Consider the following 25,133-nt stretch of genomic DNA (forward strand, 5'->3'; position numbering starts at 1 on the left):
GCCACCGCCGCCGCCACCGCCCCCCGAGCCGCCGCCGCCGCCCCCAAAGCCGGAGGATAGCCGCTTCCCGGACAGCAGCTTCTCCACGGCCGGGAGGTGCCCAGTGCGGGCCGCCTCCAGCAGCTCCTGCTCCTTCCCCATCCCCAGGGCCGCCGCCCCTTGGCCCCCTACCAGGGGTCGCCGCCAAGCCTGCTCCGGCTCCCAAACTTTCCGTCTCCGGGCAACGCACCCCTCAAACCGGCCAGGGACGCCACCCCCCTCCCCCCGCTACTCCTCTCCCCGCCCCCGGCGCGTCACTTCCGGGATCCGGCGTCACGCGTCACCGCGCCCCGTGCCCCGCCCCCTTGCCCACCTGGTGGGCGGGGCTCCGTAGGACAGTTCAGGTGACCGACAGGAGCCAAGCCGAGCCGAGCCCAGCCGAGCTGAACCGGCGCCCTTCCTGCTGGTGGGAGCGGACGAAGCAGAGCACCTATGGCGCGCTCCTTCCAAACCTTGGGCACCTTACGGGACTAGAAATAGGGTCATCCTCCAGACACTACAGAAACGGAGAGGAAGCGGATGGCGCGCACCTCCGTTTCCAAATCCATTTAAGATTCAGAGATTCCCTACGGATGGGTCGGGAGGGCTCGGGGTTGACGGACAGAAACCCGCCCTCCCGGGCCTGCTGGAGGAAGACGGGAAGCTTTAGTACGGAAACCCCTCGCTTCCACACTACCCATCCGGGAAATGGCTTCAGAGAACCTGCGGAGGCTTCCTTAGTTTTGGTGAGATGAGCCAAACTGACATTTTTTAAAATGAGACTTGGGGAACCAGTCGGGGCCTGTTTTCCGGCTTCCTCTAGCTTCCAGCCCTGGCCTGGCCGGAGCAGGTGGGCACGAGCTGAGTGCAGTAGCCGCGGGGCCTGCGGGGAGGGAGTGCGGCGATACTCGGGGGTCGCCGGCCCGTCTCGGGGCGCTCGAGAACCCGCAGAGCTTTGCCCCAAGCACCCCAGGCCGTTGCCCTCTGGGATCACAGGGCGCAAGTTCATGAGGGCGGCGCCGCCGTCGCACTCCCAAAAGCAGCGGAGAAACGGAAGTCGCGCGGAGGCGGACGCCGCTCCACCTAGACACGTCCCTAAAACAAAGCATCCACACTACAAATTCCCTCCTCTCGAAAGCAAACCCTAGTCGACCGTGCGCGCTAAATGGCCCCATGCGGCAGCGGTAGGGTGACGTCATCGCTGCGCGACGACCGGAAGTAAGCCGCGGTGCCGCGCGCTTCCCGGGGCAGTGCCGTGATGGACAAGGCTGGAGAGACGCCCGCGGACCAGGGCGGGGAGCCGGGGGAGTCCGAGGAGACGACCGCTGCTCCCGGGAGCGCGGCGGGGGCCGACGCGAAGGATATCCTGGAGGAAGCGGGCGGAGACTGCGAGGCCGACCTGAAAGAAGCTGCGGCGGAGGAAGGCGAGGTAGGAGGCCCGGGGCAGGCTGCGTTTGTGCTGCTGCATGTCTTCCCAGCGCCCCGAGTCGGCACCGTTCTAGCTGGACGCCGAGCTCACCGCCACCCAGTGAACCTGCAACCCAGGGGTTGCAGCGGAGGACGAAAAAATCAGGTGCTAGTTCGGTCGCTCAGGCCAGGCCCTGCGTTAAATCGTGCTCTTGCCTTCGTGGAACATCAAACTGTACCAGTACCCTGGCTGCTAACGGCCAGGGGCTCCGAACTCAGTAAAACCGTCGCCTGAGCCATCCCAAGAGCTCAGCATCGTTAGCTGAATCTCGAGCCTTCGAGTTCCACTTCTGCAGCTAGCATCTGAGTTTTTAGAGCTAGAAGTGACTGGAGAGTTCATGGAGTGAACCTTAATAAGATGGAAGGAGCCTTTCAGAACGTGACATTGCGTCAGAATGTTCAAAGTGAGAGCTTGGAAAATGTGATAAAAACTTTGTGGGATGTTATTTTGGTTTCGTTTTTGAGGCAGCATCTCCCTAGCCCAAACTGGTCTGATTCTCTTGCCACAGACACCAGCATTCTTTTGAGAAGGGAACTCTAAGCAGAATGCCCCACCAATCGAGAGGCTGATGCAGGAGAATATGAGTTCCAGGGGCTACAAAATGGGGCCTGTCTTCACCACCGTTCCCTGAAAAAAATAGGAAGGGAGGGAAGGGTGGAAAAGAAAGAAGAAACGTTCAGGACAAATAAACTTGAAAAATACAAGAAATAGGAATTTTGTTTAGGAAGAACAGAGGTTAGAAAACTAGTATAAATCAGTAACTAGAAAGGAGTTGAAAACATGGTCAGATATAATATGTTCATCTGATGAATTTAAATCTGAATTTCTCTTTAGGAACCATTAAATCTCATGAGTTTTGATGTGTACTTGAGATTCCTTATTAAGTTGGTTGGGGCAAAGTTTGGATTTTTGTTCTTATTGAACAGACATTTATAAACATCTGTCATGTAAAACCGTTGAAAGTTGGACTTTTGCTTATGGCAGAAGCAGGCAAAATAGCTCACTTTGCATGCAAGACTGGGGACTTTCATATCCACAGAGTTGCCCTTTGCTCACTTCTCAAGCACCCACACGCAAGTGGATGCACACAATGAATATGAATGCTTTATTTCCCATTTTTAAGCTGGGTGTGGTGGTGCATGTCTGTAATTCCAGCAGGGAGGCTGGAGCAGGATGATTTCCACAAGTTGGGGGATCAGAAAGAACTAGACCAGCCTAGGCTACATAGTGAGACCTTGTCTCAAATTACAAAAGGTTTCCAGTCTAGTAATGGGAAAGATGTTAGCACGACCCATCCAGTAGAAGAAAGGATGGGATGAACAGAGCACTTCTGGGACTTCTCAAGAGGGAGATGCTGCTGGACAAAGGGAGGTCAGAGGGCTTAATAGGTGGCTTAATGGTTTAGGAGTACTTTGCTACCCCTTCAGAGGGCCTGGGTTCAGTTCCGAGCACTCACACGACAGCTCACAACTGCTTATAACTCCAGTTCCAAAGGAGCCAGACACACACATGGTAATCATTTATATATGCAGGCAAACACTAAAAATTTCTTTTAATGTGAAGAGTGGGCCCTGGGGAAGGTGGTTGTTTCGATCCTTGGAATTTTTTTCTTTACTTTGCTAAATGTAAAGAGACTAGAACTATCTGTAATCACAGCTAAACTGGATTATTTAGCTATTTTTCTTTCCCTGTGAGGCTATAATCTTCCTTTGGGAGAGAGATTACACAGTCTGTCTTACACTGCATAAGTGGATTGTTGTGCTGTAATGAGGCGGCTGTTTTCTGACCTTGCCCAAGCATGAAAAGTAGGCCACATATATAACAGTTTCTGTCTGTCTTCCCAGCTCAAGAGTCAGGATGTCTCAGATTTAACAGCAGTTGAAAGGGAAGACTCATTACTTACTCCTGCAGCCAAAAAGCTGAAAATAGACACCAAAGAAAAGAAAGAGAAGAAGCAGAAAGTAGACGAAGATGAGATTCAGAAGATGCAGTAAGTCACTTGCCAGTCATCCTGCTCCAAGGTGCTAACTCCCTTGTGCAAATGAATCTTACTCATCTTTGACACCCCCCCCAAAAGAAATCTGTTCATATTAAAAACCCTGATTTCAAAATCTATGCATGTTAAATTTTTACTGTCAATGTGAAATACAAAGTCTTTGACCTCAAATTGTTAGGTCTTCTGAGGGGCGGGGATATGCGCTCATAGCCAATGATTGCCTGGAACTTCCATATGCCTCCATTTCCCATGTGCTGGGATTACAGGCATGCACCACCATTTTCGCTGTTTTTTTTGTTTTTTTTTTTTTCCTTTTGGTCCTCTTGACAGGGTCTCCCTGTAGCCCCAGCTGGCCTGGAACTCACTATGTAGACCAGGGTGGCCTAGAACTCACAGAGATCTGCCTGCCTCTACCTCCCGAATGCTGGAATTACACCCAGCTGTTTTTGTCTGTAATGGAAGATTTTCCCTTTTTCTCATTCCAAAGTTCTTCAGAAGTAGAAGTGTTTTATTGCTATTCCAGTGACTCCTGGAAAGTACATTTTTGTCTGATGCTTGCTTTTATTGACTTCATATGTCTTTAGTATTCATTCTCATTACCCAATTTAATTACCTGAATTTTTCTAGAATCCTGGTGTCGTCTTTTTCTGAGGAGCAGCTGAACCGTTATGAAATGTATCGCCGGTCGGCCTTCCCCAAAGCCGCCATTAAAAGGGTGAGGATGGGGGGCTGGAGAGATGGCTTAGTGGTTAAGAGCACTTGCTGCTCTTGCAAAGTATCTGGGTTCGGTTCCCAGCACCCACATGGCAGCTCACAACCATCTGTAACTCCAGTTCCAGGGAATCTGATGCCTTCTTCTGACATTCATTGGTACCAGGCAGGCATGTGGTAGCACACATAGGCAAAGCACTCCTGTAAAATGAATCTTTAAAAGGTGGGGATGGGGTTGGGGATTTAGCTCAGTAGGTTCGGGCCTCAGCTGGGGTGGGGGAGACAAAAAAGGTGGGGATAAGGATGTGCTGCCCCACCTCATTTCCCGTCATATTAGAACTGAACCAGACTCCACAGCTGTGTCCATCAGCATTTTGAAGTGAGTTGTAAGTAGATTACTTAGGTGGGAAGATAAAATAACATCTCTAACCCCAGCTTTGAATGCCAGGTATAGGGAGGGTCTAAGTAGAGTAGGTCATAACACATGAGTCTTAAGAGTCTTAATTTCAACACATAGCCTTCAGTGCAGTTCCTCCTTACTGTACTACGTTCCAGTCAGTCTTTGACAACCTTGACAAGTCTCCCTCTTTCTTCCAGCTGGTCCAGTCCATCACTGGCACCTCTGTGTCGCAGAACGTCGTTATTGCCATGTCGGGTATTTCCAAGGTCTTCGTGGGAGAAGTGGTAGAAGAAGGTGAGTAGTGCTGGTTCCCCAAACTAGATTGCTCCTGTTAGGATCAGATTTTCAGGAGTATCGACCACAGATACTTCAAGCTCTTGTGGGAATTTCCAGCCACACTAGAATTGACCCTGTGGGAAGCTTTGTCTTCAAGAAAGCATGACCGTTGTTACATTGGGGACACAGAAATCTAGAAAATCCTTCGTTCCTGTCCTTAGCCCAGGGTGGCAAAAGCAGTTCTGTATTTTTTCATCAGACCTCACGTCTTGAAAGTAGTGTCCCTGGTGTCGTCATCCCTGAGAACTGCCCTGTCTGCCAGTAGAAAGCCCGCTGCTTCTCACTGCTAATGTTTTTTTAAAAGATTTTTTTTTTTATTTTATGCATATGCATGTATTGCCTGCATGTAGGTAAGTGCACCCGTGTTATGCAGTGGCTGCGGAGGACAGAAGAGGCCATTGGATCCCCTGGACCTGGAGTCATAGACAGTTGTTAGCTGCCATGTGGATGCTAGGATGCAAACCCAGGTCTTCTGCAAGAACCACCACTGTTCTTAACCACTGAGCCATCTCTCCAGCCCCTCACTTACTTTCTTAAGCAGAAGATAAAGGTTAAACTTGCCTGTCATAAGCTCCCTTTGCAGTGACTAAGGCCAACATTCGAGGTGATAGCATTCTCTTAAGGCTTGCTAAGAGTTAGCCTTACTGGACAAAGGGTTGTGATCAAGTTCTTGTGTAACAGTGCACTTTCTGCTTTCCCTGAACTAGCCCTGGACGTGTGTGAGAAGTGGGGAGAAGTGCCACCGCTGCAGCCCAAGCACATGAGGGAGGCTGTTCGGAGGTTGAAATCCAAGGGGCAAATCCCAAACTCAAAGCACAAGAAAATCATCTTCTTCTAGAAAGCCAGAGAGAATATTCTGTTCTAAACTTCTCAGGCAAGGCTGCACTGCTGCTTTACTGCCATCCTGCTTGTCACACCTAGAAGGCAGGCAGCCTATCTGGATCACCCTCATGCAGCTGGAATGTCCTCGGGCTAGTTGGAAGAAGGGTCTGGGGCCTTCAGCAGCTCCCAGAGGGAGGTGCTTTCAAAGAGACCGAGTAGAAGGCTGATGGCTCACATTGGAACCTGAAATGCTGGACTTGAGTTCTTCCCTCTGCTTGAAGAAACCACCCAGAACTTTGACTTGTGCTGCTCTACATGAAGATACATGAAGATAGCAGTGGAATGATTTGTGCTTGTGAACATTGAAGATTCTCTGGATTTTGGTGAGTGACATTAAACTTTTCCAACGTGTATATGTCTGTTCATTTTGTCAGGAGCAAAGTTCATCAATTTTCAGTGTCTTAAAACTAATCTCAGCCTTTTCATGAAAATTTATGAACTTTTCATAACCTAAGATCATGAAAACACTGCAAGCAGTTTTTGTTGGTTTTGAGATGGTTTCTCACATCTGCTAGGTTAGCCCTGAACTCTATACAGCTAAGGATGAACTTGAACTTTTGATCTTCCTGCCTCCACCTCTTCACTCAGGATTATAGGTGTGCACCTCAGTTTATGCAGTGCTAGGTAGTTGCTAGGCCACACCCCAGCCCTCAAAACACTGTTTACAATCGTATAAATACAGACACTTAGCCAGGAAGGTCCCAAGTTTTAGACCAAGCTGGGCTACATCACAAGAGCCTATCTTTAAAACAATCACAACTGGGGCTGGAGAGATGGCTCAGCAGTTAAGAGCACTGACTGCTCTTGCAGAGGACCTGGGTTCGATTCCCAGCACCCACATGGCAGCTATGAACCATCCTTAACTCCAGTTCCAAGGGACTCCAAAGCCCTCTTCTGATCTCTGTAGCATTGCACGACATGGGTGTACTCACATGCAGGAGTACACACATACACATAAAATTTTTTAATTTTAAAAATAAAGGAATATGAAAAAAAAACAAGACTGGATGTGGTGGTGCATGCCTTTAATCCTAGCAGAGGCTGGTGGGTCTCTTGAGTTCAAGGCCAGCCTCCTCTACATAGTGAGTTCCAGTCAGAGCGACCCTGTCTCAACCACCACCACCCTCAAAAAAAACCCATCACAACAAAAACATGCAAAACTCGTATTTCAACTCCTATAAACAAATATACCACAACCAACATTGTTTAATAATAGTATTTAATTTGTTTTAATCAGGTGGTTCACAGAACCAGTACACTCAGTTTGATTAGATATTACATTACAGTTTGTGAATACTGACCAGGATTCCAGTGTTAGGTAATTCCCATTGCCCTCCTCAGGAGTGGAGTGGTGGTTCACTGACAGTGATTGGTAAGGCGACCTGATATAACTGGAGAGCCACCAAGCTGCTTCCCATGTGCTGTTCAGTGTCAATGGGGAGAAGGCTTTGAAGCTGTCTTGAGCTTTCCTGAGCAAGTCTTAGTAGATTCTCATTCTGTTTAGCACCCAGAGTCAGGGAAACAGCTTAGACTCTCAGACTGGGACAGATCAGACTTTAGTAGCTTACATTAAAATTCACTGGCTTAGCCAACGCAGAGGACACTTCATGGGAGCACTCCACAAAGAATGCTGTATGACTCAGTCACTATCTTGACAAAAACTAAAACTGACAAAAGTGGATTTTTTTCTCAACTCGAATGGGTGTTTTTTTATCGCAGGAACTACTCCTTTTGCAATCAGGATATTAGATAAGGCTGAAACTTACTAGCAAGACAGGAAGATCAAATCCCAAGTCTGGCCATTTAGTAAGGCCTCATCATTAAAGGTTGTACAAGAGAATTTCCCTGTACCATAGAGGGCAAAATGCCCTTCCAGAATAGCTACTGTCCATACCTACCCAGAGGTGAATGGGACATCCCTATTCCGAGGGTTGGGGAGCACCTAGACAAAGGCCCCAGCCTCTGAAGAGATGGCACATCCCCTCAGATTCTCCAGGCAACAGCTTCACGGTTCTCAGGCAGATATTACTGGCCTAGCCTGGGTAGCAAAACTCAGGTATTTTCAGTTTTGTGGTCTGAATATAACACTCTAGTAAAGGTTTGGGAGGTCCCACGTTGGCAGCACTTCAAACTGCCCCTTTCCAGCACTCTGCTCTTGGTTCCCCTCAGGAGGAGCTACCATGAGTTAAATAGAAACACCATCTGTTACAGCTGTGTGAGAAGTGGTGTCTACCCTCTTTCTTATACACCAGTACCATTCTCTCGGAGTCACAGAAAGAGGCATAAAGGTTACAGCAAAATGAGGGTCAGGTAAACCTGTGTAGACCTTACATCAGAGGAACTAGGTTAATCAGCCATCCCCACAGGCCAGTCACAGAGGAATTAGCTCAAGTCCACACACACCAGAGCATATGTATCCCCGGTGCATGTGTGTAAACAAGAAATCAAGACAGTCACAGACGATACAATTGTCTTAACAAATGCATCACAGCTCAAGTGAAAGTGCACAGTGGTCGAAGCCTCTGAGAGATAGTGTTGCTGTCACTAAAGACATTTTCTTGAGGTATTATTATTTATTCAGTCTTATACTCCAGGGCAGAAAGCATAAGCAGTCCTGAAAGACTGAGCCTGCTCTCCATTCTGCTGCCCTTGACACTGACCCCAAAGGTTCACATACCTGGTTTGCATGTCTTCATTATGCAAGGCTCGCCTGCTCATCCCCCAGGGAACAGGAAATTGAAATGATAAAGATGACTTGACTAAAATCCCATGGAGAAAGAATCGTACCTCATTTCCTGAGGGAGGAGTTCAAGACGGGGCACAGCCATCATATACCGAAAGTCGGGGATTCTACAGCTCCATGTGTCATGTGGACACTCCAGACTCCCTCAGCTCAGAAACCTGACACTCAGGCCATTGAGGGGCTCTCCTTGATCCTAGATGTCTCCACTGCATGCTTAAAGGAAAAGCACACTCAGCAGTGCCTGGTAGAAATTTTCTTTGCATGGAGGGATGCCACAGGGATGTGGTGGGTGGGTGGGCTATGTGGTCACCTGCTCCCTCAGCTTTCATCTTGGCAGCTGGTCTAATTCTTAAATGTACACTTGCCATAGCTTTTGCTGTTCTCTGGACTGTTCTCTTCTCCATCTACTGGGTAGATGAGGCCATTAGAAATACTCAGTAGCCAGATCAAGCTGCCACCATGGCTCTGCATGAGGTGCTGCTCTTGTCTCCAGTGCTCTTCCTGATGAATCTGAGAGGGCATCAGGCTTTTGGCCCCAGCAGCACACAGATCCCTCCTCCCTCACCAAGACTTTGGAGTTTTTCCTGGGTTTCAGTATTATTATTTCAAATATGCTTGATCTTTTTTTTTTTTTTTGTAGTGCTGGGGATGAACCCAGGCCCTTGTGTATAATACACAGATGCTCTACCACTAAGCCACATCCCAGCCCTTTCCGGACTTTTAACTGTTCTCTGCTGTGTGAGCTGACCACTCTTGTATACATGCCTTACCTCCCACTTCCTGCTGAACCTCATCTGTCATGTTGAGCATTCATTGCCCTGCTGCTTAAGACCTTTCTATGGCTTTGTGGTAGTTTCTGTTTCTGGTAGCTTTCCATGGCCTGGAAGTCAACACTGGACTTCATCTGAAGTTCAGGTCCTTTATAAAAATCTTAAGGATGAACTGAGCACCAACCCTCAGGAAGCTTCACCTGTTAACATTCTCTCCTGAATTTCTTCCTGGGTCTATAATGCAGTTTCCTCAGCATGACAAATTCCCACATCCTATGCAAGTGATGTTTTGAAATTTGCCTTAGTGAAGAGCTTGACAGAAGTCCTATGCAACGCTGAACCCGTGAATCTTGCTCCTTTATGATGCTTGTTTATTTTTATCCTCAAAAACTAAAGTGTTCAAGTCAAGCATGGTTCCCCAAGAAGTTTTACTTTTCCTTCCTCATTACATATGATTAAGACTTTAGTGGCATCATTAACTCACAATGGACCATCTCAGTAAGTTAAGTGAGTTAGTGATAAGCTCGTAACAATCAGCACAGCTGAAAACACAGAGCAGAGTTGTAGACAAGGGGAAGGGGACAGCTTTGATAGGACCAGGAGGAAACTGAGGTTGAAGGGCTTTTGGCTTTTGTTTTTACTTAAGTCAAAATTACATGATTTTAGAAAGCCACAGTAATAGAGGGGACAGAGGCAGCAGGCCGAGATGTTTAGGATTAAACACTTAGCTTGCACCACCAAGTGCCAAGGTGAGCAGAGGCAGAAAGTCAGTGCTGGGAAAGCAAGTGAGCAGGACCCCGGTGACAGCAGAAACGAGCTGTTAGGACAGCTGTGGAAGACAGCAGGCCTCTAGGGGACCGAGAATCGGGCTCCCCAGTTGATTCCCACCTCATTAGGCCCTCAGCTGAGCTCACAGTGAATACTTTCTCTTGATTTAAATGTCAAATTGTTCTTGGGGGGGAAGGTTGATCTCGCTGAGTCACAGCTCTTTCTACCACAACAAAAAATGATGAAATTCAACAGAAAGGAAGATTGACCCTGAAAAATCTGCCTGGAATATCAGCCAAGACGTGAGCTTAGCTCCCATTCCAGAATAGCTGGTCCAGATCTCCCTGATTTTAGGACTCCTCTGCACCCACTAGGCTGGGCTATTTCCTGCTCTGCTCCAAAACTCAGGCCAAGGTCTTTTCAGATCTGTCACAGGAAGCTCTGGGACATGGGATCTTTGGTGGCCCTGTGGGTGACTGAGGAGGTGGATACTTGTTCACACAGGCTGTGAAGGAAGCCAATACCTCTGCCACAAAACAAGGAGGTGGCCCTACAGTGTGGAGAAGATTCCCCCTAGTAAGCAGAGAGCCACAAGGCTCCATGTGGGCAAGAAATAATGCAGAGCCAAATACACACTAATCCCTGCAGTGTGGCCTGTGCTCCGCCCTGTCATCCACCCAGACTATGACAGCCAGCAGGAAGCACACACTGGAGTGGTCTGCATGCCCCACTGGCATCCTCCGCAGATACACACACTCGTGTCCTAGGTGGTGCTGTTGCTGGTGATGTCTTCTCTCCTCGGCACAGATGGCTGAGCTGCTGCTATCAGAGCTCAAAGAGGGGGTTATATTTCCTGATCTCCTGCAGAAGCTTTTCTTTGTCCTGGTTGGCACTGGCCAGTGCTTGTTTGGTTTCTGTAAGTTCTTTCTGTAGAGTAGGCAAGTCTTTCTCCTGAGGAACAGTAAGTAGTTCACCATTAGGGAACGTGGCAATACCACCTTGCAGGAAGGAGGAAAGAGGAAGGAAGACTTGGAGCAGGAAAACCCCCAGGATAGGTCAGTGATTCAGATAACTCAGGCAGTATTCCAAGAGCCTAAGGCCCTCCCCAGAGCTTATGAGTTACAGAGACATGAATGGTGGAGCCCATGAGTGGTGATCGCCCCACCAGCTTCTCCTTTCAGCCTCTACTGGCACTTCCAGGGGCCACTGTGGGTGAACAGGAGCCCTAACCACAGCACTGCACATAACAGGAGACCTTCTCAGCCCCCTTGATTTTACTGCAGCCACAAATACACCCCCTACCAGTTTATGGGAAGGTACCGTCTAATTAGGTCCTCACCTGCGGTCCAACATCCTCTCCTGTGGGCACCAGGAACACCTGTTCTTTGGGGGGCTGCTGCTTCTCAGGTACTTCAGCCACTGATCTGTCCTGAGCAGGAGCTGGAGAAACAATGAAGGTTCTAAGTGACAAACAGCTGCCCATTGCCAGACAGTTCTTAGTTGTCGACTGTACTTATAGGAGACAAGCAGAGAAAAGCCCAACTCACCACCAAGGTGAAACACGCCATCGTCACTCCGCTTCAGCACAAGATGCTCCATGGCCAGAGTGATGGGGACAGGGCCAGGGGATGTTGGATAGATGGGGGGAATATCATCCTGTAGGAAGGAGGAAACCATGTGACTTCCCCACCCAGCTCAGGGCAATGGAAACAGCATATCCCTGCCTCTGCCACTCAGCTCAAGGTGGCTTGATGACACTGATTCTCCAGACACTCCTTAAAAAATTTATATTTAGCCGGGCGTGGTGGCACACTCCTTTAATCCCAGCACTCAGGAGGCAGAGGCAGGCGGATCTCTGTGAGTTTCAGGCCAGCTGGGGCTACAGGGAGACCCTGTCTCAAAAAGACACCCCCAAAAAATTTATATTTGTTTTATTATCTTTGTATGTCAGTACATGCACACGTGGAGGTCAGAGGACAACTTGGAGTGGGTTCTTGCCTTCCACCATGTAGGTCTCAGGGATGGAATCTAAGGTACCAGATTGGCAACAAACACTTTTACCTGGGAGCCATCTCTCCAGACCATCCATACAGTGTTTCAAGGTACAAGAAACAAGGGGCTCGGCATGGTTGTGCTACATGCTAAAGGCAGGGTGAGAGTTGCAGAAAGCCTAGGCCTCTTGTGTACATGTTGATGTTCATGTGTGCACACATACGTACATGTGGAAATCAGTTTGACCAGGTATCTTCCTGAATCTTCCTCCACCTTATATTACTGGCTAGTTAGCCCCTGGAATCTCCCTTTCTCCACTTCCCAGCATGCTTTTGTTGTTGCAATGAAGGTTCTGGGGGTCTAAGCCCAGGTTGCATGCTGGCACAGCAAACCCTTCACCAGCAGAGCCATCTCCCCAGTCCCATTGAGGCCCTTCATGGCCCCCCACTTCCATGACGCTGAAACACTAGCAGAGAGCTAATCTGCATTTCTTCACTTGCTCCTGTCCACACTGCAGTGACAGGGAGACATGAACCATCCCCACACTGCAGTGACAGGGAGACATGAACCGTCCCCACACTGTGCAGTGACAGGGAGACATGACCCATCCCCACACTGTGCAATGACAGGGAGACATGAACCGTTTCCACACTGTGCAGTGACAGGGAGACATGAACCGTCTCCACACTGTGCAATGACAGGGAGACATGAACCGTCCCCACACTGTGCAGTGACAGGGAGACATGAACCATCCCCACACTGTGCAATGACAGGGAGACATGAACCGTCTCCACACTGTGCAGTGACAGGGAGACATGAACCATCTCTACACTGCGCAGTGACAGGGAGACATGAACCGTTTCCACACTGTGCAGTGACAGGGAGACATGAACCGTCTCCACACTGTGCAATGACAGGGAGACATGAACCGTCCCCACACTGTGCAGTGACAGGGAGACATGAACCATCTCCACACTGTGCAATGACAGGGAGACATGAACCGTCTCCACACTGTGCAGTGACAGGGAGACATGAACCATCCCCACACTGTGCAATGACAGGGAGACATGAACCGTCTCCACACTGTGCAGTGACAGGGAAGACATGAACTGTCACTACAGAATTCTTTGACTGACAAAGTCCAGGTTAGACAAAAGCGGTCTCACCTGGAGGGTGATCCGGGAGTTGAGGAGCTCAATCTGCATGGGGACCACCACTGGAACTTCCTCATCCTCCAAGAAAGGGCCCAGGCCATTGAGCACTGATGTGAACAGGTTGAGGTCGCAGCCATGAAGCAAGAAATGCAAGAAGCCATTTTGTGTGGCCAGTGGGGAATGAACTGCTGCACCAGGCCCCACCTCAAAGCGAAGGCCCACAGCTGGCCTGAAGTGGCCAGTCTTCAAATGTGATGATTCCTGAAAGCTTGTACCTATGAGAAGAGTCAAGGAAAAGGTATTAACACTTCTTACATGAGAACACAAAACTGACACATTTATAGAACAGTTTAGTAGAATGACTGGGAAACAGTCATCTACAAGGCCTGAAGCACCCTTACCCTGATGCTCCATAATCTGCATGTGCAATACAGCCTCAGAAATGTAAAGCTGGAGACACGCTTGAATGTGTATGAGGCAGGTGTGAGGATGTTCACAGCAGCCCCACTTCAAGCAGCACAAAAGCCAGGAACCTCAGAACACAGGCGGCAGAGGCAGGAAGATCATGAATTCAAAGCCAGCCTGGGCTATATAATTCCAGGCCAGCCTGGACTGCATGAGACCTTGTCTCTGAGTGAGTGAATGAACAAATATAAATAAAGGAAGCAAAAAAAAAAGCAACTCAAATGCCTGTTCCAAGTAGACTGAAGAAGTCATTGGGGTAAGGAATACAAGGGGTTTTCAGGGGTATGATAGCAATGTTCTAAAATGGGCTATGATGGTGGCTGTACAGTTCTAAACTTACTAAAATCTAGAGATTTGTACACTTTAAATGAGAGCATTTTATTCTATTGAAATTTATCCTTTTTTTCTAACTTACTATGTAGACCAGACTGGCTTCAGATTCAGAAAATTACCCTCCTCTGCCTCCCCAAGTGCTGGGGTTAAAGGTGTGTACCATCACACCTAGTGCAAATTATATCCTAAAGCCTTAAGCCAGGAGCAGTGAGTCTTTAATCCCAGCACTCTGGAGGCAGAGGCAGGCGGATCTCTGTGAGTTCAAGGCCAGCCTGGTCTACATAGTGAGTTCCAGGACAGCTGGGGCTACAGGGAGACCCTGTCTCAAAAAGACCCAAAAAAAAGTTAATATATTTATACAGTAGAATATTATAAAGTAGTGAAAACAAATTGTTAGCGCTTCAAGAGTATCAGGTTTGACCTAGGCATGTGGTTGCATGTACCCATAATTCCAGCACTTGGGAGGTTAAGAAGGATCAGGAGTTCAAGGTCATCCTTGAATATATAACAATTTCTAGGCCAGTATGGGCTACAAGAGACCCACACTCAAAAATAAGTAAAAAGGCCAGGTGTGGTGATGCACACCTTTGATTCCAACACTCCAGAGGCAGAGGCACATTGATTTCTGTGAGTTGAAAGCCAGCTTGGTCTACGTAGTTCCAAACCAGCCAGGGCTATATAGTGAAAATAAGTACTTTTTAAAATCGGGCGTGGTGGCGCAAGCCTTTAATTCCAGCCAGAAGCAGGTGGATCTTTGTAAATTCAAGGTCAGCCTGGTCTATGTAGTGAGTTCCAGGCCAGCAGGGACTACAGGGAGACCCTGTCTCAAAAAGGACGCTCCCCCCGCCCAAAAAAAAAGTTTTATGAAAAAAGCAAATCACAAAACTATGATCCTATTTAGAAAACCTACAGAATTAAATAACATTGATAGAAACAAAAAGAAACATTAAGTCAAGTCAGAGAATGGCAAACACAAAAACCAGGATAATGATTAGCTAGGAGGAATGACAGGAGGATCAGGGGAAGAGCTTGCAGGAGTTCAAGGGTGCTTCTGGATATGTAGATCAGCTGGGGAGGTACAAGGATTCACTGTACTGCTGTTATTTTGTACTTTATACGTATTCTTTAGTATCTACTCAGTATTTTTAAAAAATATTAAGTGAAGCTATAAACATAAGCCCAGGTTTTTCTTATCTTTTTTTTTGAGACAGGGTCTCCCTGTAGCCCCAGCTGGCCTGGATTCGCTATCAAGACCAGGCTGGCCTTGAACTCACAAAGATCTGCCTGCCTCTGCCTCCCAAGAGCTGGGATCAAAGGCGTGTGCCACCATGCCCGGCCTTTCCTGTCATCTTTTAAAGTGTACATGGTAATTCACACCAAAAGACTGACTGTGAATGATAGAAGTTACCCGATCAGATACAACTTTCCTGTTTAAGCCCAGTTCTACCTGGGCAGTGAGAATAGAGACGAGCCAGTGTGAAGCCCAGGAGGCCTCTTGGAAGACAGGAGCCTCACTGGAGTATTTCCCACCCAAATGGCTGGACCAAAGAGTCAGGGCACTAGAAGCTACCCTTCAACATAGGGACAGGTGCCAGGTAATCTCCACTGCCCTAGAATGAATCCCACCATTTTTCTGGAATGGCCATCATCCTTACCTGGACACTGTCCGTGCAGAAACTGCCAGAGTCCCACGGTGCCCAGCTGCTGCAGGGCAAGTTCTTCAGCTTGCAAAGCAACCATCAGGTCCTCACCACGTACTTCAATCCCAAACGACACTTCATTCACCTTCAGGACCAAGACTGACACCTATCAAAGGAGATTCTCTTAGTTCTGAGTCTCAAGTATCTATCTAGCCTTGGCCCAGAGCCTCCCCTCTGCATAGAAGAAAGTAGAGCAGCTGACCGAGTGAAGAACAAGGTTGTCACTGGGTGATACTGAGCTGTTGGCCTCTGGCGACCCCTGGCCATAGTTATCCACAGCAGGGCTCCCTTGAACACCAGTATCATCCAAGACACTTGTCACAGGTCCTGGTAGAACAGATTCTGGACCAGACTCTGCAGGACAAAGGTACCAAGAGTTCAAAAGTTTAAAAGAAAAACTGTATTCAAACCCAACCTCTAAAAATAATGACAACTATAAAAAACAAATGAAGCCAGGCATGGTGGTGCATACCTTTAATCTCAGCACTTGGGAGGCAGAGGCAGGCAGATCTCTGAGTTCAAGGCCAGCCTGTTCTACATAGTGAGTTCCAGGGCAGCTGGGGCTACAGAGAGACCCTGTCTCAAAAAAAAGACCAAAAAAAAAAAAGAAACACCTGGATGAATTTAAAGAACTGTTGTTTTTGAAGTATCATGTAGCACTTGGTCACATTTAATACAACCTGTTGACAGAGGCACCCTAAATGTCCATTGGTGATGGATGGGTAAACAATGTGGCATACACTGGAGTAATATTTGGATTTAAAATGGAAGGAAATTTGGCCAGGCATGGTGGCACATGCCTTTAATTCCAGCACTTAGTCTCCAGGCCAGCTGGGGCTACAGGAAGACCCTGTCTCAAGACCAAAAAGAAAGGAAGGAAGTACTGTACATAGTAAAAAAAGAATCTTGACACTATATTAAAGAGAACAAATAAGTTCTAAAAAGGTGAGCAAGCCAAGTGCAGTCACACATGTCTGGCATCCTAACACACAGGAGGCTGAGGGGGGACCTTGAGTCTGAGACTAGCATGGGCTGTACAATAAGACCCTGACTCAAAAAAACCAAAACTAACCATCCCCCACGCAAAAAAAAAAAAAAAAAAAAAAAAAAAAGGGCATAGAATCGGCATCAGCAAGGATGTGAAGAAGAGACCTACTACAATGCTGGTAGCAATGTCAGCCAACCAGGCATGTGGAGCTCCTCACAGTTCCCACCTGCCCGAGCAATCCCACATCCAGCAGTGTGTTCAAGAAGTACTTTCACTTTATGGGCTGGAGAGATGGCTCAGTGCTTAAGACCACTAGTTGCTTTTACAGAGGACAAGGATTCAGTTGGTTCCCAGAACCCACCCTCTTCTGACCTCCATGGGCACTGCATGGGTGCACTTGCATACATAGAGGCAATACATTCATACACATTAAAAAAAAACAAAACAAAAAAAACAATTTTTTTTTTAAAAAGAAATACTTTCATGTTTGCTGTAGCACAACAGTCAAGTTATGGAATCAACTTTCATGAGTCCATTATCCAATGAATAAAGGAAACATAGCAGATGTGGGTGTATGTAGGCACATTTGTGTGTGTATAAAAGAAATCCTGTCACTTAGACAATATAGATAGACCTGCAGGATTGTGTCGAGTAAAATAAAATGAGCCAAGCAGAAAGGTACATGCCACATTGTCACTTACATGTGGTATAGGACACAATCACATGGCAAAGAAGAGAATGCTAGTTATTAGGGTCTGCGCAGTGGAAAGAATGAAAAGACACTGGTCAGAGTGCATAATTAATTCAGCTGGACAGGAAGGGTAGATGGTATGTGAAGTAGCAATTATCAATTAGCTTCATTCAATAATTCCACATCAAAGCATCACTTTGTACCCCATAAACACACACAATCAGGGCTAGTGAGATGGCTCCGCTACTCGTATAGAAAACCTAGGTTCAGTTCTCAGCACCTGCATGGTGGCTCACAACCCTCTATAACTCCAGTTCTACGGAATCCAATGCCCTTTTCTGGCCTCCGCAGGCACTGCATGCACATGATATACATACATTCATGAAGACAAGTATTCATACACATAAAATAATAATAAGCTGGGCATGGTGATGCACACCTTTAATCCCAGCACTCAGGAGGCGAAGGCAGGCAGCTCTCTGAGATCAAGGCCAGGCTGTTTTACATAGCAAGTTCCAGGTCAGCTGGAGCTACAGGGAGATACTGTCTCAAAAAGGCCAAAAATAATGATAATTAATAAATCTTTTTAAAAACATACAATTGTATTTGTCACTACCTAATAAAAAACAAAATAAAAAGAAAGGGGGTGCGGGTGTGTTTCAGTGGTAGAGCACCTGCCTAGAATACTTAGGGACCAGGGTTGGATTCCAACACCAAAATAATAATTATAATAATTTAAAAAAATAGATATAGGCTTGGAGAGATGACTCAGCAGTTAAGAGCACTGGCTGTTCTTGCAAAAGACTAGGGGGTTCAGTTCCCAATACCCACATGGCAGCTAACAACCACCTATAACTTCAGTTCCAGGGGATCCAACGCCCTCTTCTGTCCTATATGGGTATTGCATGACATGAGTACACTTACATGCATGCAGGTAAAATACATGCACAAAAAAAAATTTTTAGTAGATACTATAAATATTTTCAAGGGCTCCTTAATAAATTTCTATTTTGATAAGATAAGAAAGTTAAAACTTCCAGAGGTGATAGATTTAATTCTTAAAAGTTACTCACTTTGGGGCTGGAGAGATGGCTCAGAGGTTAAGATCACTGACTGCTCTTGCAGGACCCAGGTTCAATTCCCAGCACCCACATGGTGGCTATGAACCACCCTTACACTCATACACATAAAAAAATAGTAATAATAAATAAAGTAAGCATGTTATTTTAAAAAAAAAAAAGTTACTCATTTTATTTTGGGAACTGGAGAGATGGCTCAGCTGTTAAGAACACTGGTTGTTCTTGCAGAAGACCCAGGTTTGAATCCCAGCACCCATATGGAGGCTAACAACTGTCTGTAATTCCAGTCCCAGGGGATCAGACAGCCTCTTCTGACCTCTGTGGGCATTGCACGACATGGGTACACTTGCCTACATGCAGGCAATATACTCATACACATAAAATAAAAATAAATAAGGGGTTGGGGATTTAGCTCAGTGGTAAAGCGCTTGCCTAGCAAGTGCAAGGCCCTGGGCTCAGTCCTCAGCTCTGAAAAAATAAATAAATAAAAATAAAATAAAAATAATTTTTAAAAAAAGTTACTTATTTTATCAACAAAGCTTCAAGCTATTTTCCAGTAATAAGTACATAAGCAAACCAAAAAGTCAGACAACAAACATATGCCACTGATACCAAACACAAAATTAACAATTTTACAACCACATGGCTGTAAGACTAATAATTTCTTCTTTGATTTGAATCTCTGTCTGTGATGAAGATTAAGTATTAAGTGATAACCTGTAAGAGAGTTGGGCATGATTTCACGCAGCTATTATCCCAACATTCAGGATCAGGAAGGAGTTCAAGGGCAGCCTCAGCTACACAATGAGTTCAAGGCCAGCCTAAGCTATAGGAGACCCTGTCTCAAAAAACCAAATACTAAATAAAAAATAACCTAGACGATATGGAGATAAAACCAGAAAAACAAATGTACTGAACTTTCTCCCTCTTTCATTTTGGTTAAGAAACTGTTTTATCAGATCTCAGCACCACCTGAATCCCGCTAGTGTGAACCTCAGTGACATGAAACAGTTTCTAGACTAATGCAGCTCTCCTTCCACATACCAGACTCCAACAGCATCACAAAACTGTCACTGCCATCACTGTCCACGGAAATCCGGTCTTCCGGGCCACTGCTGTCCAAGGAGATGCCATTGAACGACTGCTGAGATACTGTCCTCTTCATGGAGAACAGTCGGAGACGGGCGGCGCCTCCACTCGCTGGGGCTGCCACCACATCGTCTGTCTTGGCCATGGCTTCCCTATGTGAAAAAACAGAAACAAAGGTGGTAAGATGGCTCAGGGGGTAAAGGTCAAGGGGGCTCCATGCCCTCTTCTGGCCTCCATGGACACTTATAGACACATGGCATGCATTTCACAGACACACATGTATACAAATACATTTTTTAAATCTTTAAGAAACAACAGAAAATTATAGTAAAAGTTATCAGACAACAGGCAGCCAAGGGACTTTTTTTTTTTTTTTTTTTGGTCTTTTTGAGACAGGGTCGCCCTGTAGCCCCAGCTGTTCTGGAACTCACCATGTAGATCAGGCTGGCTTTGGCTTTGAACTCACAGAGATCCACCTGCTTCTGCCTCCCCAAGTGCTGGGATTAAAGATGTGCGCCACCATGCCCAGCCTAGCCAAGGGACTTTTACATGTAAAGAATAAAAGGAAGAAGAAAGCTGCCAAGAACCAACAAAAGACAGTGGAAGGCACGGCTTGCAGACACCAGAACAACCAGTCAGCACAGTCATGGCAGCACCGACTCCAGGAGAGGGTGGCTGAGAAAAGGCTGCAAGTTTGCTGGTATTTCAAGAGCCTGAGTCACTCCTCCTCCTCCCTTTCAGCTCCGTCCAGCGCCATCTGGCAGCATATTTAGTGGTTTGGAACCAGGTTTTCACTCTTGATCTGCCACTCACAGTTCTGTGACTTTTTTTGCCCTTGATATTGGTCTTTAATCAAAAAAATATTAACTCAGGGCTGGAGAGATGGCTCAATGGTTAAGAGCCCTGGCTGATCTTACAGAAGACCTAGGTTGATTCCTAGCACCTATATGGCGATTAACAGCCATCCGTAACTCCAGTTCCAGGGGATCTGGCGCTATCTTCTGACCTCTGAGGGTACTGCATGACATGGGTGCACTTACACACATGCAGGCATAAATAACACCCACACACATAAAATAAAAATAAAAATAAATAGGCCGGGTGTGGTGGCACACGCCTTTAATCCCAGCACTTGGGAGTAGGCAGAGGCAGGCGGATCTTTGTGAGTTCAAGGCCAGCCTGGTCTACACAGTGAGTTCCAGGCCAGCTGGAGCTACAGGGAGACCCTGTCTCAAAAATACAAAAATAAATAATAAATAAATAAATAATTTAAAAACAGGCTGGGTGTGGTGGTGCACACCTTTAATCCTAGCACTTGGGAGGCAGAGGCTGGGAGACCTCTGTGAGTTCCAGGCCAGCCTGGTCTACATAGTGAATTCCAGGACAGCTGGGGCTACAGGGGAGACCCTGTCTCAAAAAGACCAAAAAAAAAAAATTAAAAGCGTGGTGGCATACACCTTTAGTCCCAGCACTCGGGAGGCAGAGGCTGGTGAATCTCTGTGAGTTCCAGGCCAGCCTGGTCTACATAGTGAGTTCCAGGCCATTTGGGGCTACAGGGAGATAGTCTGAAAAAACAACAACAAAAGAAATGCAACCAACAGGACTATTCTATTCATTTCCCTGGACTTCCCAATCTAAAAGTGCGCCCAGCAGGGGGCCTTAAACCCAAGGGTCAGAACTACTGGAAGAGACAGGGTGCCTGAGGGAGGCCGAGGGGCACTCACTTGGTGGGAGGCAGGGACAACATCTTGTGCATAGTAGAGGTCATGCGATCTCTGCCCAGACTGAAGGCATCCTTAGTCAGGGACATGGCTTCCTTGGTGAGGTCCATGGTAGCATGGAGAGCCTCCTTGGTGGCATCCTTGGTCATGTGAATAGCACTTGACAATTCCCCCTCAATGTGTTTCAAGGGGATGGGCTCGACTTGACCATTCACAGCGGCACCTCTGCCAGCTAGCGGCTTCAATGCAGCTGGTGAGCTGGAGATTTGGGCTCTGCTCACCTTCTTGGCCTGTAGGGACTCGACGGCCTCGTGGCCCTTTCCTGCCAGCTGCTGTGCAAGTGCAGCCGAGTCCTGCAGGTCTCCATCACTATGCAGCCTTTCCTGGGAGGCATCCAGATTTTCAACATTGCTGTCCTGCACAACCTTCTCAGGGCTCACTGGGCCCTGATCTGAGGAGGCATCAGACTTGGGTTCCCGTTCCTCTGACGGAGACAGCTCTGAATCTATGAGGCTGGTGGTATCTGAACCTGCAGAGTCAGCAGCAGCATCAGCAGTCCCAGGGGCAGGATGCATAAGCAGAGCCACTTCAGCACTGGGGAAGAGGACACCAACGCAAGCTGTCTGGTCCTGCAGAGGTGACCCTGTCATGGCCTCTGTATCCTTGGTCAGCTGCTCCTGGAGCCCCTGAAGTACCTCCTTCAGTCGGAGCAGGGCCAAGTACTGATAGTGGTCGAGCCTCACGCGGACATGGGCAGGGGAGTGTACAAGCATGTGGACATCTGCCACATCGTCCAGCTCTGCCACAGGCCCTTTGAGGTCCACACCACTACCACCTTCTCTCATAATCTCGTTGGCCTCTGTAAGACCCGACAGGCTTTTCAAATCCCGCTCAGTCTTCGACCTCTGATGGGACACAGACCCAGGGGCAAGAGTCTCAGAATGCACAGGACTGCCAAAGCTGGCTGACGGCTTCAGTCTCCCCTCTGAGGCCAAAAGGAGCTGCCGTGCTTGGGCTTGTTGCCAGCGGAGAGGAAGGCAGGCCCAAATGGACAAGGGGAAGGGAGCCACAAAATTCAAGGTATGGCCTTTGCAATTCTCTGTGCCTTCAAAGTCCAAGGAGATCTGGCTAAAGTGGAGGGACCAAAGATCCTGGGAAGCCACAGGCCTCTGGGGAGGGTGGGAACTAGGCTGAGCCGGAAGGGATTCCATCTGGAAAGCATGATGTAGAAAGAGCATGTGCAGAAGGCCGAAACCTCCCGGAACTCTGGGAAAGCGATCACAACTGGAACGAAAGAACTCAGCAGCAGCGAAACCCCGGAAGAGACTCTGGAGATCTGGACAGCTACAATGTGGGGCATGACGGGTGTTGGTGGCAATCATGCCTGATGTAGAGAAGATAAGGGCCTGGGGACGATGCAACTTCGCCTGCTCTCTCTTCTCCAGAGGGAAGCTCACCTTCAAACAGAAGATGAAACAATTCAGAATGGCATGAGTTACCTCAGCACTGCCCCTAACACACCTGTGAGCTGTGAAGCTGTTCAAACTTCTGTCAAGTGGACATAGCAGAACTACGGACTGGAACCTTGGGGAAACGCAGCCGTGCCTGCCTAAAAGGGAAGCCCCTCTCCCCCTACCTTCAACCAGAACGCATCCAGCCGGATGTCCAAGTGTTCATCTTTCTGCCTTGAATCTTCCAGCTTATAGATTGCTTTGAACTGCTCCAAGCTGCGGTATAAATCTAGGCAGAATAGGTTTCCCCAGAGCAAGCTGACAGGATCCACAGTAAATGTCAGGCCATTTAACTGAATGTAGAGATTGGGACAGGGAACTGGAAGCAAAGAAAACAAGGGTCACTGCGCACAAGCAGCAGCTTGATTCTTACTTACCAGATACAATTTCACTATCTCAAGAGGAAAATCAGACATTTGTACAAGGCAGAGTGCTTTTTTCAATTTTATTTTTATGTGTATGAGTGCTTTGCCTGCATGTGTGTAAGTGCACCTGTGTCGTGCAATGCCTGAGGAGGTCAGAAGGTGTTGGATCCCCTTGAACTGGAGTTTCAGGTGGTTGTTAGCCACCATGTGAGTGCTGGGAATCTAAGCTGGGTCCTCTGCAAGAGTAGCAGGGTTCTTAACCGCTGAGCCATTTCTCCAGCCCTTTTTAAAAATTATTTTATGTGTACAAGTGTATTGCCTGCAGGTATGTAGGTGCACCATGTTGTGTAATGCCCACAGAGGTCAGAAGAGGGCATCGGATCCCCTGGAACTGGAGTTATGGACAGTTGTTAGCTGCCATGTGGGTACTGGGATTCGAACCTGGGTCACCTGCAAGAACAACCAGTGTTCTTAACCGCTGAGCCATCTCTCCATCCCCCCAACCCGCCTTTATTTTAAACATTCATTAATTTAGTGTGTGTCTACACACCTACATGTGTACATGTAATGATGTGTTTGGAGACCAGAAGACAACTTGTGGGAATGAATCAGTTCTCTTCTTCCACCATGTGGGTTTTGAGGATTGAAACAGAATCCTTAGGCTTGGCAGTGAGTACCTTTCACCTACTGAGCCATCTCACTGGCTCTATTATTGTTTCATGTGTAGGAGTGTTTTGCATGTATTTAAGTACACTCCTGCATGCAATACCCATGGAGGTCAGAAGCAGCACCAGATTCCCTGGAACTAGAGTTACAGACTGTTGTTAGCCACCATGTGGGTGCTGGGAACCAAACTTGGGTCCTCTGCAAGAGCAAGCAGCCTCTTAACTGCAGAGCAATCTCTCAGCCCCTTGGCAGAGTTTTTTTTGTTTTATCTTTAAGACAGATTCTTGTGCATCAACAGGCTGACCTCAAACTGGCTCTGTAGCCAAGAATGACCTTGAACTTATGATCCTCCTGCTTCCATCTCCCAGAGTGCTGGGATAACAGGTGTGTGTCACCATACCCAATTTATGTGGTCCTGGGGAATCAAGCCAAGGACTCTGTGTATGCTAGGGAAGCACTCTACCAACTGAACTGCATCCCCAGCCCCAGAGCAGAGTTTTTAATTTAGCTGTGCAAAAATTAAACACCTAAAACTGCTATCAACAAATAAGACTGTCCATCATGGCCCCAAGGCTGACAAAGATGAAGGTAGGAGCAGAAGGCAGGGCCAGCCCAGGTGCTCACCTGGAAGGTCCTGATTATCTGGGAAGTAATACTCTGTGAACTCCACATGGATGGCAGACACCTGAGATGGGAGGCTGTGAAGCTTGCGACTGCAGGAAAGGAGAGTGGATGGCTTCTTACTCGGCTGTCCAGCTGTAGACACCTGAACAACCACAACTCACTGTTAGCCTGTGTCAAAGCACCCAGGACAGATCGCTACTCCCTCTGAGGAGCACAAGCCTCTGCCAACCCCCACATTCTTCCCTCTGGGAGCAGTGCTTTCCACACTCATTCCAGGCACTCTCACACCTGCCCTGCAGGTTAGCCTTTGTTTTGTTTTGTTTGTGGAGTCAGGGTCTCATGTAGCACAGACTGCTCTCAAACTCACAAGGCAGCAGAGGATGGTCTTGAACTCTCTGTCCTCCTACTTCTACCTCTCAAGTGCTAGGATTACAGACATGGGGCCACCTCACCCAGCTCCAAGTTAGTTTTTTCAGCAGGAAGTTATAGTAGGGCAGAGAAAACTGGGACAGTTTCTAAGTCCTTATCTCAGAAGCCATACTCAAGAAGCAACAGACCAAACTGTCGATCTACCCTCAAGTGAGCAAGCAGTCCCTAGACGCCACACCTTGGCACTGTTTCAGCCCACTGTCGCACATCCTTCCAATTTATCTCTGTGTGTCC

At 47.6% G+C, this 25,133-nt stretch overlaps 3 protein-coding genes across 9 annotated transcripts in view; 1 reads left to right on the forward strand and 2 right to left on the reverse strand.

Annotated features, from left to right (window-relative positions):
- Anks1a (ankyrin repeat and sterile alpha motif domain containing 1A) overlaps positions 1-253 on the reverse strand; it is a 185,550-nt gene extending 185,297 nt beyond the window's left edge. For 3 of the 6 annotated variants that reach the window (XM_029566910.1, XM_008840112.3, XM_029566909.1), the window contains exon 1: positions 11-253. In XM_029566910.1, coding sequence (XP_029422770.1) covers positions 11-141 — 131 coding nt within the window. In that variant the 5' untranslated portion in view covers positions 142-253. The remainder of the gene's footprint in view (positions 1-10) is intronic. The other 3 variants (XM_029566911.1, XM_008840116.3, XM_029566905.1) reach the window with 3 other exon arrangements.
- A 989-nt stretch (positions 254-1,242) lies between these two features.
- Taf11 (TATA-box binding protein associated factor 11) lies at positions 1,243-6,164 on the forward strand. Its single transcript, XM_008840119.3, has 5 exons — positions 1,243-1,447; positions 3,331-3,476; positions 4,110-4,197; positions 4,791-4,887; positions 5,637-6,164. Exons 1-5 carry the CDS (start codon positions 1,277-1,279, stop codon positions 5,765-5,767), a joined length of 633 nt encoding a protein of 210 aa, XP_008838341.1. The 5' UTR covers positions 1,243-1,276; the 3' UTR covers positions 5,768-6,164.
- An 849-nt stretch (positions 6,165-7,013) lies between these two features.
- The window catches only part of Uhrf1bp1 (UHRF1 binding protein 1), a 74,422-nt gene continuing 56,302 nt past the window's right edge, over positions 7,014-25,133 (reverse strand). For both annotated transcript variants that reach the window (XM_008840120.3, XM_029566977.1), the window contains exons 12-21: positions 24,471-24,612; positions 22,941-23,134; positions 21,308-22,761; positions 19,539-19,735; positions 15,939-16,090; positions 15,692-15,842; positions 13,251-13,513; positions 11,640-11,748; positions 11,432-11,532; positions 7,014-11,043 (exon numbers count right to left, since the gene is read on the reverse strand). In XM_008840120.3, coding sequence (XP_008838342.1) covers positions 10,918-11,043; positions 11,432-11,532; positions 11,640-11,748; positions 13,251-13,513; positions 15,692-15,842; positions 15,939-16,090; positions 19,539-19,735; positions 21,308-22,761; positions 22,941-23,134; positions 24,471-24,612 — 2,889 coding nt within the window. In that variant the 3' untranslated portion in view covers positions 7,014-10,917. The remainder of the gene's footprint in view (positions 11,044-11,431; positions 11,533-11,639; positions 11,749-13,250; positions 13,514-15,691; positions 15,843-15,938; positions 16,091-19,538; positions 19,736-21,307; positions 22,762-22,940; positions 23,135-24,470; positions 24,613-25,133) is intronic.

This window comes from Nannospalax galili, unplaced genomic scaffold, assembly GCF_000622305.1.
Source record: "Nannospalax galili isolate Female #2095 unplaced genomic scaffold, S.galili_v1.0 scaffold538, whole genome shotgun sequence".
Lineage (NCBI taxonomy): Eukaryota > Metazoa > Chordata > Mammalia > Rodentia > Spalacidae > Nannospalax > Nannospalax galili.